The sequence below is a fragment of the Mesocricetus auratus genome, unplaced genomic scaffold, assembly GCF_017639785.1.
Source record: "Mesocricetus auratus isolate SY011 unplaced genomic scaffold, BCM_Maur_2.0 Super-Scaffold_100011, whole genome shotgun sequence".
Classification (NCBI taxonomy): Eukaryota; Metazoa; Chordata; class Mammalia; order Rodentia; family Cricetidae; genus Mesocricetus; species Mesocricetus auratus.
The window spans coordinates 82,193,354-82,212,166 of record NW_024429195.1 but is presented as its reverse complement, the minus strand read 5'-3'; the positions used below and the strand labels follow the sequence as shown (position 1 = coordinate 82,212,166).

Sequence of the window (18,813 nt, the reverse complement as noted above, 5' to 3'; positions counted from 1 at the left end):
CTGGGATCTGAGAGGCAGCCTGTGGAGGCATGTTGAGCACTCTGCTACTGCAAGGCAACACAGCATGATCCAAGCACCATTAGAAAAAGTCTATCTTTTCTTTATTCACAGACCTGACTTCACTTATGACGCTACTTGGCAAATAACTTGCTTTCAAAGCTGCTAAAATGGTAACCTCGTTGACAGGTAAGGGCATGGCACTTGGGAGAGATACTCAGGCAGTTCAGGCGTCTAGGTCAATAAGAGCAGTGATCTCCTTGACATGGTTAGTGTAGATTCTAGGGAGCAGTACTGAGGTGGACTGGTTATCACAGAAGGTGGTCACTTCAGGAAGAAACTGTGTAGGCCCAGCTCCTGAATGATTACCTGTGATATACTAATGTGTGCTTATTGTTTATTTTAAAACAATAATGGAGAGGAAAGCCTTTACAGTATGAGAAGGTTGCAGGTTCTGTCTAGAGAATAGTATTTTTCAGAAAAATTCGTCATGACATCAATCTAAAGCAAGGTCTTATGTCTACGTGGGAAGGGATGTGCGCCCACATGCATCTTTACTCGGGTGTCTTCCCCAATCCCATCATCTTATTTCTAAATTCCTTAAAATGTATTTTAAGGGAGTTAGAGTTTATTTTAGCTTATGGTATGAGAGCGAGATCCATCTTGATGGGGAAAGCACCAAAGCACAGTGGCAGGGGAGGGAGGTGGCTGGTCACACGATGTTCACAGTCAAGGCGTAGAATGAACTCCAATGCTCAGGCAGAGGGCTTTTTCTTTCTCATCCACTGAGGACCCCAGCCTATAGAATTGTGTTCCCATCTCAGTTCACCTAATCTAGATAATCCCTCACAGAAGCAGAGAGGCTTTTTTCTCTAGTGGCCCTAGATCTTGTAGAGCTGATAATATTAACCATATGGGAAAGGGAACTCTATCAAGGCCCCTTTAATAAAGTATGCTGATAGCTGGGCGGTGGTGGTCCATGCCTTTCATCCCAGCACTCGGGAGGCAGAGGCAGGTGGATCTGAGTTCGAGGCCAGCCTGGGCTACAGAGTGAGTTCCAGGAGAGCCAGGGCTACACAGAGAAACCTGTCTTTAAATACACACACACACACACACACACACACACACACACACGGTATGAAATAATAAAGTATGCTGACAAAGGTCTTGGGTTGGTGTTAACACTTTATAATGGCTGGGGAAAATTTCACTATATACACATACATGCACACAACACACACACACACACACATACACACACACACATTAATCCTTTGGCAGTTTCAAGTATGTCTATGATGAATTTTAGTTATTTTCCTTTCCATCAAACTCTTTCATCCTCCCTCCCCTCCTATGAAACCCTTCCTCTTTGTAACAAGTTTCTGTTCTTGCAATCTGGTTGTGTGTGTGTGTGTGTGTGTGTGTGTGTGTGTGTGTGTGCGTGTGCGTGTGTCACCCACTGAGTTTAATTAAGGCTGCTTGAATGAACATGAGTGGGAGATGATTTTATGGCCAGATCCCTTGTTTCCTGGGACAAGGCTCACTGAACCTGCAGCTCACTGATGGTAGACTGGCTGGGCAACACGCTCCATGGATCTTCCTCTCTCCAACTCTGGTATCACCATTACAAGTGGGTGCTGTTGCACCCAGCCTCTCTCTCTCTCTCTCCATTTCTTTATTTATTTTAAAGGTTTATTTTATGCATATAATTGTTTTGCCTGCATGTACGTATATCAATTATGCCTAGTACCTTAAGAGGCCAAAAGAGGGCATTAGATCCCCTTGAACTGAAATTACAGATGACTGTGAGCTGCAATGTGGGCTCCAGGAACCAAATCCAGGTCCTCAGCAAGAGCAGCAAATGTTCCTAATGGCTGAGCGACACTCTAGCTCTGATGCACCTGGCTCACATGGGTGCTAGGGAGTGAGCTTGAGGCCTCACGCTTGCAAAGAAGCACTCTAGCACTCTACCCACTAAGGCATCTCCCTATCCCTAAGGAATGAGAGAGAGGGGGAGGGAGGGAGGGAGGGAGAGAGAGGAGAGAGAGAGAGAGAGAGAGAGAGAGAGAGAGAGAGAGAGAGAGAAGGAGGAAGGGAAGGAGAGAGAGAGGGGAAGGAGGAAAGGAGGGAGGGAGAAAGAGAGGGGAAGGAGGAAAGGAGGGAGGGAGAGAGAGAGGGAGGGAGGGAGAGAGAGAGGGGAAGGAGAAAAGGAGTGAGGAAGAGAGAGGGGGAGGGAGAGAGAATGGGAGAGAGAGGGGGGAGAGAGAGGGAGGGAGGGAGGGAGGGAGGGAAGAAGAGAGGGACAGAGAGAGGGAGGGAGAGAGAGGGAGAGAGGGAGAGAGGAAGGGAGGGGAGAGGGAGAGAGGGAGGAAGAGAGAGGGAGAGAGGGAGGGGGGAAGAGAGGGAGAGAGGGAGGGAGAGAGAGAGAAACAGAGACAGAGAGAGAGAGAGAGAGAGAGAGAGAGAGAGAGAGAGAGAGAGAGAGAGAGAGAGAGAGAGAGAGAGCATGAATTTCAGCACACACACTATGGCAGCTGTATTAAGGCCAGGGGACAATGTGGGGCATTAGTCCTTGCCTTCAACCTTGTTTGATGGTTCATCACTGCATATGCTGGCGTAGCTGAGCTTTCCAGGATTCTCCTGTTTCTGCTCCATCTCTTCACAAGTACACTGAGATTATGTGTGTGCAGTACAGAGTCAAACTCAGACCTCATGATTGAACAGCAAGTGATTTGCCCACTCCTCAGTCCAAGTCTCACATTTTAAAGCAAAACCAACAGGCATATAAATCAACAGGTATAGATCCAGATTTATGATTTGTGGCATTTATACATGTGCGTGCGTGGGTGCATGCGTGTGTGCATGCGTGTCTTCCTTTTGTTTGTTTTTCCTTGTTGGCATTTATAATTCACATGTATCCCACTGAAGAAGGAGGAGGTGGAAAAAGAGGATGAGGACATGGAAAATGCTTTTTCTGACAGTTGGAAACATGTTTATTCTGCTCTTGAACCTGATTAAGTTTTGACTAGTTGTGGAAATGTAGGTTTGATGTCATCTAATTACGATTGACAGCCATTTCTCTACAGTCTTTCTGAATTTAGTGCTGCCTCTGAGTTTCACGTCATCCTTTGTAAATGTCAGCCATCCTGGGACGTTTCCCCGTTTGCTGCCCTGGCAGCTCTGTGCTTTGGTGATGCGATCACCTCCTCCCTCCACTTCTCCCACAGTTTTCTGGAGATCATTGCCAGTTAGACGCTGCTGGAAGAGTGGCCCGTCTCAGATTGTCCTTACTCTATCGCTTTGCTGTACTTTCCAGAGTGTTTCCAATCTTCTGCTGATTTTGCTAACTGTGGCAGGCACATTTTAAATTTCAACTGTCCCTTTTTGTTCTCTGCTATCCTTTCTCTGGTTCTTTGAGTATGCTATCCTTGTTTTCTCAATTTCAGTATTTTGCAAATTTTGGGCTGTTCCTATTTTGTGGCTCTCCACACTTCTTTCCCCTTTTTGAAGGGTTTCCTCAGATGCCTTGGTCAAGCCTTGGCATCTGCATCAGTCCACGTGGACAAAAAGAACAAAGCAGACAGAGTGCCGGGCTAACGCCAGGGACTAACAGCCAGAAGCACAAGTCTCAGGCGCTGGCAGGGTGGCTTCCACGTAGTCTCTCTTCTTGACACACACGTGATCCCATTCTTGACAAACCCTCACACCCCCTTTTCTCTGTGCATGCTTCCTGACTATCTTACATGGTCACCAATCCTACAGAGTTAGGATCTGTCCTATGAGCTAGTTTAACTTCAATCACCTCCATAAAGGAGGTTAAAATTAAAAGATTAAAAATGACTTCTTTCACAAAAATGGTCAAATTGTGGCTAATGATTTGACATAATTTTGGAGAGTTGTGGTTCAATCCATATCAGCATTCCATTACAATTGAAAAGCAGGGCAAACAATTGTTGGGCAGTTTGAGCATTGAAACAGGCATCAACAGAGGAACTGGCATGTGTGGGAAGCTCTAACCCAGTGGTTTTCAACCTGTGGGTCACAACTCCTTTGGGGGTTGCATATCAGATACCCTGCATATCAGATTTTACATTACAATTCATGAGCTGTAACTCAAAATTATAGTTATGAAGTAGCAATGAAATAATTTGATGGTTGGGGTCACCGTAACATGAAACTGTATTAAAGGTCACAGCATTAGGAAGGTTGGTTAAGAGCCACTGCACTAGAGCCTTGGCTTGGTGGCCCATCTCCTTTTCTAGAGTAGTTTTCCCTTCTCCCACTCCAGCCACAGCAGCCTTGATGTTGCCATTGTGTGTGTGTGTGTGTGTGTGTGTGTGTGTGTGTGTGTATGTGTGTATTTTGGTGGGCTGGAAGGCTCTGGGTAGTGCCTAAATCCCACACCCAGATGCTTTAAATGTCTCTCAATTCCAGCCCTCGGTTTCCCTTTATCCTGCCCGGCTTTCTGTGCACTGGGGGTGAAGAGAACCCCTCTTCTGATTACACATGTGTACACTTGCCAAAGCCCTGCTCACTCCTAGCCCTGAGCTGCTCAATAGCAGCTCAACTTGTTTCTGCATCACAGTCCCTCATTTCCCACTTCCAAATCATGAGCACATGGCCTATAGCCTCGTCTTGAAAGTACTGTTAAAAATCTCATGTGATTGGCTCTGGATGTGGTTCCATTCGTAGACTGTTTTTGTAGCATACACAAACCCCTGGGTTTAGTCCCAGTACCGTTAAAAAAAACAGGCATGATAAACCAGACCTGTGATCATCTCAGCACTCAGAATAATCAGAAGCTCAAGGTCATCCTTGCTTACAAAGTGAGTTTGAAGTCAACATGGGATACATAAGACTGTGTCTAAAATAAAACAAAACAAAGCAAAGCAAAAATAAAAAAAAGCTCATTTGCGTTCATGGCCTCAAGCCTATTCTAGCAAGAGTGTTTAGCCTTGTTTTTATTCATAATTCAGTCAAAAGGAAGATACACAGACACATGCATGAGGACTATTGCCATTGAAAGAAATCTAACATACAGTATCATAAATGCTCCGTGTGTGTCACTGGGCTGGACTGGTCTGAGTCTCTGCTACACATGCTGCGGAGCTTTTCAGGAGCCAGCGCTAGGAAGGCAGCGGCTCTGCGCTTTCCCTCTGACAGGCTGGAACTGTGGACACCGTGCACATCTGCTCACAGGTTTCCCCAAGAATCTGATGCATATGAGTGACCGTAAGCAGGAACACTACTCATCATGCCCTGCAAATTACACTGTACTCTGTGTGCTCGCCACCCCCATCCCCCACCCCATCTACCTGCGAGGCATACATGCATGTGAGCACACACGTGTGTTGTGGTGTGAGGGCAATACAGGGTATTCTTCATTGATACTAGGGTCTCTCACTGGACCTGAGGTTCAGTAATTTGTCTAGGCTAGCTGGCCAGTGAGCTCCAGGAACCTGTCTCCCTGTGCTTTTTAGTACTGGGGCCTCAGGCACAAGCTGCTCTGTTTGGCTTTTTGTGTGGGTTCTGGAGATTCACACTCAGGTCCTCCTGATTGTCAGGTTCCTGGCCCCCTTTGCTAACTTCCTGCTCATCACTATGGTTTTAAAATCTGCTGCTGACATGAGCTGGGCGTTGGTGGCCCATACCTTTAATCCCAGCACTCAGCAGGCAGAGACAGGCAGATCTCAGTGAGTTCCAGGTCAGCCTGGTCTACAGAGTGAGTGCCAGGACAGCCTCCAAAACAATACAGAGAAACCCTGTCACGAAAAACAAACAACAACAACAACAACAACAACAACAACAAAAAACTGCTGCTGACAGCTATAACCGATTAACCTCACCACTTAAGGAAGCCTCATTTCAGCAGTTCTGCTGAGAAAAGCTCCAGTCACATCTGCCTGTGAATACTAATGTCACTATGGAGACATTTAGGGTTAGAACACAAACCACTGAGCCCATTTATGGTCCTCTCAGCTGGACCACAGTGCTTATGCCTCGCTTGTCCTGTCTTCAGCATCAACGGTGTATGCTTGTACGTGTCATCTGCCTGGTGTCTTGTCAGGGTTTCGGGAGCTGCACTGTCTCTACATGTGGGCTGGGCAGGGATAAGAGATGGATAATGCTCTTTGGTGCTATCTCCTCCTCCCCTTGAGCTCTCTGCTAGGAGCAGGGCAAAGACTTTAAACTATGCTGCCTGTTTCATACTGACCCACTGGATGCTGATCCTATAGATGTATGTATGAAGAATTTTCATGACAGAAAATATATAAACTTTATGTATTTGAAAAGTATCAAAATGATTGTTTTTAAAACACTGAAAACAGAATTTAAGCCACATGGCTATTCAAACACCACTGAGTTACCTAATACAGCTTCTTTTACAATGATATTGTCTAGGAAAAACTGGAATGTAAAAATGTGAACTCCACAATGAAGACTATCATAGCTCAGTGTTTATTCTGTGGGTCCATAGTCATTGGGCTCTGGGCTCTGTTACTTGCACATGTCCACTACAATCAAGATAATTTACAGCTGAAGGAAACCCAGGAACCCAGGAGGGCTAGGTCACTTGGAGAAAACGTGTACCGGCAAAACCATAACTCTTCAGAAGAGACTCTCAAACAAGACACTACTAATGGTAAGTCTTATGCAGATGAACCTGGAGATCCAGAATTACACCCAGGAACAAACTATGATCTGTTTCTGTTAACTACTTCCAACATATCAGATTTGGAAGAGTAAGAGAATGCCCTCCTTAGGATAATTCAGATTTGGAAGAGTAAGAGAATGCCCTCCTTAGGATAATTTAACTTTCAAACTATAAAATACTTCATATATGGATATATTATATATAGAATTCAATGGGGTGTATACACATACATGTACCAACTCAATTTCTCATTTTTATGTAGTTTGCTATATTGGCTTCAGGCAGCTTTCTGTTTCCCACAGAAATGAATCTCAACAGATGCAATAGAAATGTCACCCCAGTCCTTCCCCACCTACCAACCTCAAATGCAGCTGTTACCTGAATCCACCAGTGTCAATCCACATCCTCTGTATGCTGTCACTCAGCAGTTCTGGTATTGCACAGTTTAATCTGTAGATATTCTATGTCAACATCCTCTTGGAGTTTGCTCTCCCTCAACACACACTGTTGTAAGATTTGTGCTTCATGTTTACACAAGTGATGGCCTGGTTTATCAAAGTAAGCCCCCAAATAGGAAGAGAACAATAAAGAGATAATTAATGACTTACAAGCCAGATCTGTTCTGGGCTCTGTGCTGCTCTGGAGCAACGCTGGAAGAGAAATACACAGAATGGCCCCTGCAGCATTTCTACCCCCCTGCAGCATCCCTACCCCCTGCAGCACCCCTACCCCATGCAGCACCCCTACCCCCTGCAGCATCTCTACCCTCTCAGCATCCCTACCCTCTCAGCATCCCTACCCCCTGCAGCATCCCTACCCCCTGCAGCATCCCTACCCCATGCAGCACCCCTACCCCCTGCAGCATCCCTACCCCCTGCAGCATCCCTACCCTCTCAGCATCCCTACCCTCTCAGCATCCCTACCCTCTCAGCATCCCTACCCTCTCAGCATCCCTACCCTCTCAGCATCCCTACCCTCTCAGCATCCCTACCCTCTCAGCATCCCTACCTCCTGCAGCATCCCTACCCTCTCAGCATCCCTACCCTCTCAGCATCCCTACCCTCTCAGCATCCCTACCTCCTGCAGCATCCCTACCCTCTCAGCATCCCTACCCTCTCAGCATCCCTACCCTCTCAGCATCCCTACCTCCTGCAGCATCCCTACCCTCTCAGCATCCCTACCCTCTCAGCATCCCTACCCTCTCAGCATCCCTACCCTCTCAGCATCCCTACCCTCTCAGCATCCCTACCCTCTCAGCATCCCTACCCTCTCAGCATCCCTACCCCCTGCAGCATCCCTACCCCCTGCAGCATCCCTACCCTCTCAGCATCCCTACCCTCTCAGCATCCCTACCCTCTCAGCATCCCTACCTCCTGCAGCATCCCTACCCTCTCAGCATCCCTACCCTCTCAGCATCCCTAACCTCTCAGCATCCCTACCCCCTGCAGCATCCCTACCCTCTCAGCATCCCTAACCTCTCAGCATCCCTACCCTTTCAGCATCCCTACCCCCTGCAGCATCCCTAACCTCTCAGCATCCCTACCCCCTGCAGCATCCCTACCCCCTGCAGCATCCCTAACCTCTCAGCATCCCTACCCCTGCAGCATCCCTACCCTCTCAGCATCCCTACCCCCTGCAGCATCCCTACCCTCTCAGCATCCCTACCCCGCTCTCACACTGTGCCCTAACCCCTGCTTCCTCTCTTCTCCTCCTGTATCTTCTGCAACACAGAGTTAGCTCTTTAGTTATGCCATGGGTCCCTAAGAATCTTTTTCTTTCTAGATCATCTCTCTGTTGTTCATACCATACCAATCCGGTTTGACCTAAACTCAAGTCCACAAGCTCTGCCTTCTGTATAGTTTAACAACTACTTAGAGTTACCCTAACTCTACTTAGATTACTGTAATCATCATTCCTATAATTTACTTTGGGTTATTTATTGTACCTTCTCTACCTTAGCTAAGTTCTCCCTTTTCTGTCTGCTTCTGATGTTGCTGTAGTGGCTGCTTTAGTTTTGCCCAACTGATTGTCCAACTGTCTGTTGATTGTCCTTTAAAATTCCATTTGGGACTTTTCCAGTTCTTGGTATGACATTTTCTATTGGATCTTGGACATTAAAAATATTGAGACACTATATCCTGATTTCAAGCAGGTGTCTTTCACTCAAGTGTAGCACAGTATTAGCAAAAATGAATCGTAGTGCCTGTAACTCTCAGAAGCCAGTGAGAAAAGACAGAAGTTGAATCTTTTTTGTTTGTTTGTTTTTCAAGACAGGGTTTTTCTGGATGTAGCTCTAGTTGTCCTAGAACTTGCTCTGTAGACCAAGCTGACTTCACAGAGATCTACCCACCTCTGCCTCCCAAGTGCTGGGATTAAAGGTGCGTACCACCACTGCCCAGCCCAGAAACTGAATTTTAAAACTTCACTTTAATCAGACAATCTGAGAGAGAAAGAGGAGAGAGGAGAGAGAGAGAGAGAGAGAGAGAGAGAGAGAGAATTAATAGTCTAAAGGTCTGTATTCCATTACATCTTTACCCCACAGATTATGTAGTTGGGAGGGACAGAGGCTGTCAGTCATTTGGAGCTCTGTCTTGCCATTCTGGTTAAGGTGGTTGATTATTTTATGTCCCTCAGTTTTTGGATGTCTGGGATAAAGTAAATAATGGTATAGTTAGTTGCTACTGATATCAGTCTTGTACTTCTCTAGGAACATTTGGCCTAGGACAGAGTTACCTCAGAACCACAGACCATAAACAGTGTGTGTGTATGTGCTTAGCTAGTGATGCATTAGTGCTGATTTCCTTTTGCAATGTTGGGTACAGAATGTGAGAATGATCCTATTGGTCATTCTGTCCTCTATTAGAAGGAATGGGTTAGTATGTGTGTTCTGCCACCCTCCGTGTCAGAAGCCCATCCCTGCCCCACCAGCCTACAGCACTATGTGCACACCATCCTGTGCACACCATCCTGTGCACACCATCCTGTGGTAGACAGGTGACATAAGGATCCAAGTCTCTTGGTTTCTCTTGTCACTGGGCACAGTGTCAGCTAGCACTGCCTCTCCTACCCTCCTTGTGCCCCAAGTCATTCTCCCTATACCACCCAGGAGAGCATTGCCTGCTGCTGACCAGTGGAAGGTTAGGCTCTGCTTGGCCCCACGGACCAACCAGGTGGGGCAGAAGGGCTATTGCTGTTTGCTTCCTTAGAATGATGGTGGGGTGAAAGGTCTCAGGGAAAGTTTTGCAAAGGTGTTTTTTCTGGGGGGTGTTTTGGTTTTTTGTCATTAATCTACACTTTCTTGGGCTAGGGAGGATGAGTTTATTATCTTGGAGGTTTGCTGTTGATTCAGCAGAAGGCTTCTATAACCCCTGTGTGGCATTTATGGAACATACATTTACGTGTGTGTGTTTGTGTGTGTGTGTGTGTGTGTGAGAGAGAGAGAGAGAGAGAGAGAGAGAGAGAGAGAGAGAGAGAGAGAGAGAGAGAGAGAGAGAGAAGGAGAGAGAGCATTCCTTGGACCACATAAAAAAGGAAAAAAATTGAACACTTTACTAAGACGCCAGCTTTGGTTTATGTAAATGCTTTGGGTTTTCACCTTTAACTTTGTCTTCTGGGGGTAGTTTAGAGTTCAAGAAAACGATTGATTCGGAAAATTCAGGGTAGTGTTGTGTTCATTACTTGCTTCAGTGTGGCAGCAGAAAGCTTTTACTTACATGACTCAAATACCTTTTCTTGCAGATAAGACTGATTTTTCAGACCCGGAATTTTACAAAGGATTTGCACAATATGGATTTAATGTTATTATGAGTAGAAGACTGGGCATCCAGAGAGAGGTGCCAGATTCCAGGGATAAAATGTATGTTCTAACTAGACTTTAATTTTAACAATTAGAAATCTTGTAGTATAAATTCCTGTTTGGAGGGCTTTAAGTCAGACAATGTCAATATTCTAATGTTTATGGTGTTGAAAGCAGCTTCCACCCTGGTAGAATATGTTCTAGAGGTTTTTGAAGAATAAATAAATCCCTCGAGGGTTTTACTCAGGCACCAGTGAGGGCTTCTGGCCAAAACATTAATTCCCAATAGAAATACTCTGGATATCTACCTATCTTTTTCTTCATAGTCTGACTCATTTTCATCAAGCCTTCAAATTATCTGTGTTTATGTTAATTATGGTAAGATGCATATGGAATTGCTATGTTAAAATTTTTCTAGTAGACAATTTAGCAACATTAAGCATAGCCACAGTGGTGAGTAGCCATAGCACAGTCTGAACTGAAAATTTGCACCTCTCCTTTAAGTAGATTTCCCCCAATCTACTTAAACCATCTATGAATTTGACCACCCCAAAGATCTCAAAACAGTAAAAGCATACAGAACTTGTTTTTTGGAGAACTAGCTTATTTCATTTAGCACAATGTTCTTGAGGTTCATCTGCTCAGTATCATGTTTGTTGATGCCTTTTAAGTATCATTTAGCTAAAAAAAATTACAAGCTAAGGAAAGCATACACTCTTCAGTAATTCCACAGTTCCGGAAATTGGAACCATATTGCTCTATTGTATGATGTGTGTGCAACACAAGCATTTGAAGTCATGAACACCATTCATGAGTGGGCACCCTCAAGAGAGGGAGTGTTGCACATAATGACACAGTGTAGCTGACTCATACTAAAGGAAACCAAATGGGCTGTGGTGTAGCTCAGTTGGAGTGTTTGTCTGGCACAGGCAAGGCCCAGGGTTTGCTCCCAGCACTACAGAAACCAAGAATGGTAGTGAATACCTGTAACCTCAGTGTTGAGAGGTGGAGGCAAGAGATCAGAAGTTTGAAGCTATGTTCAGCTACATGTCTCCTTTCCCCCATACAAAATAAAAAGAAAGGGAATTCATTTAAATTCCCTTAAACAATAGACATGGTATTAATTTAATTTGAAAGACAATCTTTAAATCAAGTTAAGACTTAGCTACCACTAAGATCAATATTTTAATTCCAGCCTGGCGTTGATGGCGCCTGCCTTTAACCCCAGCACTCAGGAGGCAGAGGCAGCCTGGCCTACAGAGTGAGTTCCAGGACAGCCTCCAAAACAATATAGAAAAACCCTGTCTCGAAAAGCCAAACAAACCCCATTTAATTCCAGTAAACTGTGAATTTCTCTCCATGCTATTTCCCCCCAAATCTTACCTAAAAGAGTGTATCTGCCTTGGTTCCTTTCTCCCATCACATAATTATTTGTTAGAAAAAACAAAGTTGAAATATGGCTGCTTAAACAAGACCTGAACAATGACAATACCAGGGACATGTCAACATGGATGGGGAAATCAAAACTGGACCTATCCCTAAATAAGAGCTACAGGCAATTAACAACTACAGAGAGGGGGAGAATTAGTCTTCTCCAGAGATATGCACTCCAAATGGTTTATCCAACCTCCAAGTGTTCAGTCATATATATAAGTAAATATGTATATATGTGCATATATGTGAATATACACGCTAACACACTAAGTAGGTTCATCATATACATATGACTGACCACATGGGGTCGGATAACCATTTCGGGTGTACATCTCTTGGGGAAGACTAATTCCCCCTCCTGTGTTATTTTCACTCCAGTTCCTCTGGGTCTATATTGTGGTGAATAACTGAATATCCTATCTTACAATTTGTATTTATTTGTATGTGTGTGCAGGTATACATATGCACATAACACAAGTTAGTGTGGAGGTCAGAGGTTCTCTTCTTTTACTATGTGGAGCCCATGGATCAATTCAGATCATGTCCCTTTACTCAATGAACCATCTTACCAGCCCCTGAATTTTTAAGGCTAAATAGCATTCCATTTTGTGCATATACTTTATTCATTCGTCCACTGATGGGCACTTTGGTTGATTTCATATCTTCACTACTAGGAATAATACTTCAACAGTATGAGAGGAAGACATCTCTTATGTAGGATGGGCTTACACCTGCGTGTATATCTAAGTGCAGAGTTGTTGGGTTACGTCCTCCTCCAGGGCTGTGCTAGGCTTCCTCCACATTCTCATTATTTTGATGACCATTTTAACACATGTGAGTTGGGATCTCATCAATCTCACCAGAGTGTTAATTTGCATTTCCCTGATGATTAGTGGCATTGGATATTTTATTGACTATTTTTTCATAGACCTGACCTCTTGTTTTCTTTTGAAAAATGGTCTATTAGTCAGTGTTGCCTTTTTTTTTTAAGAGATAGGGTCTTGTGAATTCCTGACTTGCCCTGAACCCAGAAGTTTTCTAACCCTGATTCTCCCACCCCCAGTTCTCACGTGTGCATCCATGTCTACCCTGCAGGCACACGCACTGAAAGTCCTATGGGCTCATCAGTTCTCCCTTCACATGATTGCAGGGGGAATGCTGGTTTATTCTCTTTTCCTCACTTGCCTGGACCTAGTTAATTACTTCAGAGTGGCCACTGAGCCAATATGAGTCAGTGAACTTTTGTTGATGGGAAAAAGAAAGCGCTTCTGAGTTATCATTGAAAGCTGGTGTGGTTTTATACACCTTTAATCTTAGCACTCAGGAAGCAGTGGCAGGCCGATCCCTGCAAGTTCCAGGCCAGCCAAGGCTACACAGTTAGATATGTCTAAAAAACAGAAACCCCAAAGATATCCCGCATATTTCGCACTGAGTGGCATTAAGCTAGCAGAAACAAGCCAGGGCACAGGTGACAGACTGAGCCTTGTGTAGAAGTTACTATCCACCAGTCACTGCTCTGATCTGAGTTCACTACCTGTGAACTCACTAAATCTTAACCTTTGAGGTAGGCTGGATATGTTGTTAGTTATCACCCCAATCACTATTGCTAGAGTGATGGGGAACATTCCAGATGGCCCTCAGCCTTCTGGTCCCATTATTTCCTTGAGAGTCCAGCTGTCTTCCTGTAAATAGTTCTTGGGAGGTACTTGGGTCACCTTACAATATACTCCCTTCTACTTTGCTGAGGTTAGCTCCAAACAGTAAAATACTAGATCTTATCTTTAGTTTTTCATTTGTGCGAACACAAAATAATATGACCGTTTTCCAGTACTTGGAGGACATGTAGTTCACCAATTCCACTACAATGCTTGGCCACAGTGGGTGTCACAAATATAATAATAAAACTCCCAAAGAACACAGTACTGTGAATTTACTTTGAAGTTATCTCTCCATAAATTTAGACCACCACTTTTAGAAAAGACACCAATATATGGATATAATCTGTTTTATATTATCTTTAAGGTAGACCTAAGAGTATCAAAATGGAATGTCAAAGAGCAATGACAGGGACTGGAGAGTTGGCTCAGAGGTCCTGAGTTGAATTCCCACTGTAACGAGATCTGGCGCCCTCTTGTGGCCTACAGAGATACATGCAGGGGGATACATGCAGGAGGGAGGATGTATACATAATAAATAAATATACTTTAAAACAAAAAAGAAAGAGCAATTATAAAGAGGAAATAATTCCAAAGTGTGAAAAGAGTGTAAGAATTTAAAATGGGGCCAGCAAGGTGGCCTCTCACCCTGAGGTGGACCCCCACGTGGTAGAAGGAGGAAACGTGCTCCTGTAAGTTACGTCACCACCTCACATGCCCACCATGGCATGCACACAGATCCCCTTAGCCCCACACAAAACAAAATAAATAAGGTTAAAAATAAAGAACATAAAGATGGACTGGAGAGTTGGCCCGGTAGTTAAAAGACGACCAGTTTGTTTCCCGGCACCCATGTCAGGCAGCTCACCACTGCCTCTAACTCCAGTTCTGGGGTATCTAATGCCCTCTTCTGGCCTCCACAGGCACTTGTATGTACATGTGTATGCATACATAGATGCAGACAACACGTACATGGAATAATTTTTTAAATTTAAGGACATTTTGCTTGTTAATTTTTATTTTTTTAATGTACTATCATTGTAGTGACCTAATGTTTACTAAAGCAAAGAAAGCAAAAGTAAGAATCAGTAAGAAGAAGGCCCCAGAACACCTGAGGCTTTTGGGTGACTAATTCTCTCCCTATTTTTCTTGTAGATGTCATAAGAAACACTATTCGTTCAACCTACCCACTGCCAGTATCATCATATGCTTTCATAATGAAGAATTTAACACCTTGCTGAGAACAGTGTCCAGTGTTATAAACCTCACTCCACATCATTTCCTTGAAGAAATCATTTTGGTTGATGACATGAGTGATATTGGTGAGACAAATACTGACTGTCTGTTTGGAAGGTGGCATTCTTTTTTAGATCTATTTGAGATCTGTTTTTATTTTGGGGAAATGGTCTCATGTAGTCCCACCTTGAACTCCTGACTCTCTTGCCTCTGCCTTCAAAGTGCTGGGCTCATGAGCATGCTTCAGTGTGCATGGATTGGCATATGCATGTTTCACACAGAGGATATCTGTGGTAGCTGCTGAGGGAGATGCTATACCCGATGCACTCGTTGTATATGGTGGAAAAGATTGGCCCAGACCCTGCCATGATGGGTCCATGAGCTCAGCACACAGGGTTTGCCTTGACTTTAGCAATCACATAGGAAAGAAGTGCCATCTTCTCTTGTCAGTTTGACAAGGTGGCTTGAGCAACAAACACTGATTTGAGACCAGGGTGCCAGTGAGACCAGGCTGTCGATAACAGCATTCTTTCCGTTTTTTAGGCTGATGCCCTTTGCTCCATCTTCTTTGGATCAAGTGAACTCTTGGGCCTCTTCCTCTAAGCTCATTTCATGCGGATTCCATCCTGATGATCTAATACTTCCCAAGTTCCTAGTCCTAGGTGCTATCACATTGGTGGTTTTGAGCTATGCATTTGGAGCTGGTGGACACGCACACGCAGTCCATGATCTCTACTGACCTGTTTATATTTATACATCTTGCATTTTAGTCCCCTTTACAAGAGACCAAGAGGGTCACTACTGATGGCCAAGACCCCATGTGCTGCAAACCAGTCATCCCTACCATTCCTTGACATTAGCCTCGGATTCACGTAGAGCTTCAAACACAGGGCATGGGGTGTTGTGTTCCAATAGAACTCAGGATCAATATATTCCTTGCTTTAATTCAGAATAGCTTTATCATGAATTGTGTAACAAATTTTGAACCGAAACCTGCCTTTCCTTAACATGTCCACAGATAGTGCCAATGGAGTTACTTAGCTTGAGGGAATGGGTGCAGGTAGCTCTTGTACTTTCTTGGTTTGATAATTCACCTTCAAGTCACTACAAAATTAGAAACAAAATTAATCAGTACAAATTGTATACTTAGTAAAGCCAGGTTATATAAAAAACTTTATAACCTATACTTTTTCTACTAAATTTTAATAATGATGTATTAAAGCAGAGATATGTCACTAGAAGCACAAAAATTGCACAGCTTGATTATGAACCACTTGTGGATTTGAGGCTAACCAGGGCCACATTAAAATATGTACAATAGTGTTTTTTTATAAATTGGTCATGATGACAATGTTTGAATTTCTATAGTTGCAGTTTAAATTTGTATCAAATATTTTTTCCAGATGATTTGAAAGAAAAATTGGACTATCAGTTGGAATTTTTTCGTGAAAGGATTAAACTAATAAGAAACAAAAAGAGAGAGGGTCTCATTAGATCAAGGATGATCGGTGCCTCCCGTGCTTCAGGTATGAATATTCTTCTGGGCCATGAACTAGTGTGTTAGTCACTTTTGTTGTGCAGTCACTAAGTAGGAAAGTGTTCATGTGGCTCATAGTATGAGGGTGCATAGACTGTCTTTGCAAGGAAGATATGACAGACATCACTTGATCCCAGGGACCTGAAGCCATAAAAAGCAAAAGTTAGGATAATGGGAATGAGTGTCTAGAAATAGCGAACTCCTGTATCTCTCTACTCTCCTGTTATAGATGTGGACTGGAGTCCAGATGGCATCCTCTGAGATTTCCAGGTTCTTGTGTCTTGAAACAGAGAATTAGAGGCATCGTTTCTCAGGTTCCATCACTGTTGTTTTGTTTGAGGCATGTTTTCTCACTTCTCTGGAACTCATCACGTAGGCTAGGCTGGCTGGCTGGCTAGTATAATTCAGGGATTTACCTATTTTCAACTTCCTAGTACTAGGATTGTAAGAACAAGACACCAAACTCAGACAGTTCTGGTTTGATTTTTTTCCTTAATGTGGGTAATAAGGATTGAACTTAAGTTCTCATGCTTGTAAGGCAAGCACTTTAATGACTGCACCATCTCTCAAGTCTCCCAAAATGATCTTTGAAAATGAAAGCTCTTCTCGGTTTTCTACTCCACTAGAGTTTTCTTCAAGCTATTCTGTAACCTACAGCTGTCCAACCCCCTAACAACACTGACAGTACATGGGGTCTCACCTTTTTGGACACAATAAAACATGCATTTCTAATTTCCCTCAATGCAACTGAGGAACCAAGCACATGGTAAATAGTCAATGAACACTCATTGCAGCCAGTTTGCATTTGCACTGACCATCTTTCCTCTAGGGAACTGTGACCACTAGTTTTATACCAACTTGAAACAATTGAGGGAGCCTCAATTGAGAAAATACCTCCATAAGGGCTGTAAGCAAGACTGTAGAACATTTTCTTAGTGGTTGATGTGGGAGAGCTCAACCCGCTGTAAATGGCATGGCCTCTAGGTTGGTGGTCATGGGTTCTAAAAGAGCAGGCTGAACAAGCCATGGGAAACAAGCCAGTAAGCAGCACTCCTGTGTCTAGGTTCCTGTCCTGACTTCCTTCAATGATGGACTGTGATGTGGAAATATACACCAAATAAACCCTGTCCTCTCCAAGTTGCTTTTAGTCATGGTATTTCATCTCAGCAACAGTAACCCTAACTAAGACAAGGACCAACTTTAGTCTGCTCTTGCCTTTATAGGGGACATCCTGGTGTTCTTGGATAGCCACTGTGAAGTGAATAGAGTCTGGCTGGAGCCCTTGCTAGACGCCATTGCTAAGGACCACAAAATGGTAGTGTGCCCTTTGATTGATGTCATTGACGATGTAACACTGGATTATACAGCGGCACCTCTTGTCAGGGGAGCTTTTGACTGGAGCCTGATTTTTAGATGGGACAATGTTTTCTCATATGAGCTGGAAGGCCCAGAGGGACCAAGTAAACCCATCCGGTGAGATTCTTCTTGTTTGGGAGGCCATAGTGAAAATCAATGTTTTGTTTTGTTAATTGTCCTCTTTCTCTCTTTCTTTCTTACAGGGTCTCTATATGTATCCCTAGCTGTCTTGGAACTCTCTAGACCAGGCTGGCCTCAAATCTGGAGATCTTCTTGTCTCTGCCTCCTTAATGGTGGGATTGAAGGCATGCACCACTATGCCCTGCCTGCCTCTTGTTTCTTTTCTTTTTCTTTTTCTTTTTCCTTGCATTTTGTTTTTCGAGACGGGATTTCTCTGTGTATCCTTGGCTGTCCTGGAACTCACTCTGTAGACCAGGCTGGTCTTGAATTCACAGAGATTTCCCCCTGCCTGTGCCTCCCAAGTGCTGGGACTAATGGCATGCACCACCACCGCTCCAGTAACCACTCGTTTCTTAAAGTATTAAGTTTTGAATGGTACTGTGTCTTGTACCACACCACACTCAGGAAGCTACCATGACTGGTGAATGCTGCCCTGATTTCCAATGCCCACTCTGCGCGCACGTGTGTGTGTGTGTGTGTGTTTGCATGAATTATGCTCATAAGTCTTTGTGTGCATGTGGAGTTCAGTCTTGAGTGTTGTTCCTCGGAGTTGTCTACCTTTGTTTTTGAGATAGTGTCTTACTGACCTGGAACTCACCAAGTATGCTAGGATTGCTGGCCAACAAGCCCCAGATCTGCCTGTTTCCATACCTTCAACACTAAGATTTCAAGTGCATGCCACCATGTCCACATTTTTTAGATGGGTCCTGGGGATCAAACTCCTGTCATCATGACAAAGCAGGCACTTCACTGGCTGAACTACCTCCCTAGCCCTGAGCATCCTTCTTTCAGTTGCAGGAAAGAGTTGTCTGGTTACCAAGGAGCAAACTGCCTTGGTTAGGAAGTATGGACAACTTTGCTAAATTCACACAGAAAATCTTTACCCCAGTGTTTCCAGGTGTAACCTCATGGGTTGAGAGAACAATATTCTCCTAGTTCACTTGTCTTGGAAACTGTCTTTGTAAAT

The 18,813-nt window shown here is 44.1% G+C and overlaps 1 protein-coding gene across 1 annotated transcript in view; it reads left to right on the top strand.

Moving 5' to 3' along the window:
• Window positions 1-23: 23 nt before the first annotated feature.
• The window catches only part of LOC101835361 (inactive polypeptide N-acetylgalactosaminyltransferase-like protein 5), a 41,183-nt gene continuing 22,393 nt past the window's right edge, over window positions 24-18,813 (top strand). The window contains exons 1-6 of the mRNA XM_040754311.1: window positions 24-186; window positions 6,400-6,640; window positions 10,391-10,508; window positions 14,693-14,859; window positions 16,177-16,299; window positions 17,534-17,783. Of these exons, the coding sequence (XP_040610245.1) occupies window positions 6,433-6,640; window positions 10,391-10,508; window positions 14,693-14,859; window positions 16,177-16,299; window positions 17,534-17,783 (866 nt within the window). The 5' untranslated portion in view covers window positions 24-186; window positions 6,400-6,432. The remainder of the gene's footprint in view (window positions 187-6,399; window positions 6,641-10,390; window positions 10,509-14,692; window positions 14,860-16,176; window positions 16,300-17,533; window positions 17,784-18,813) is intronic.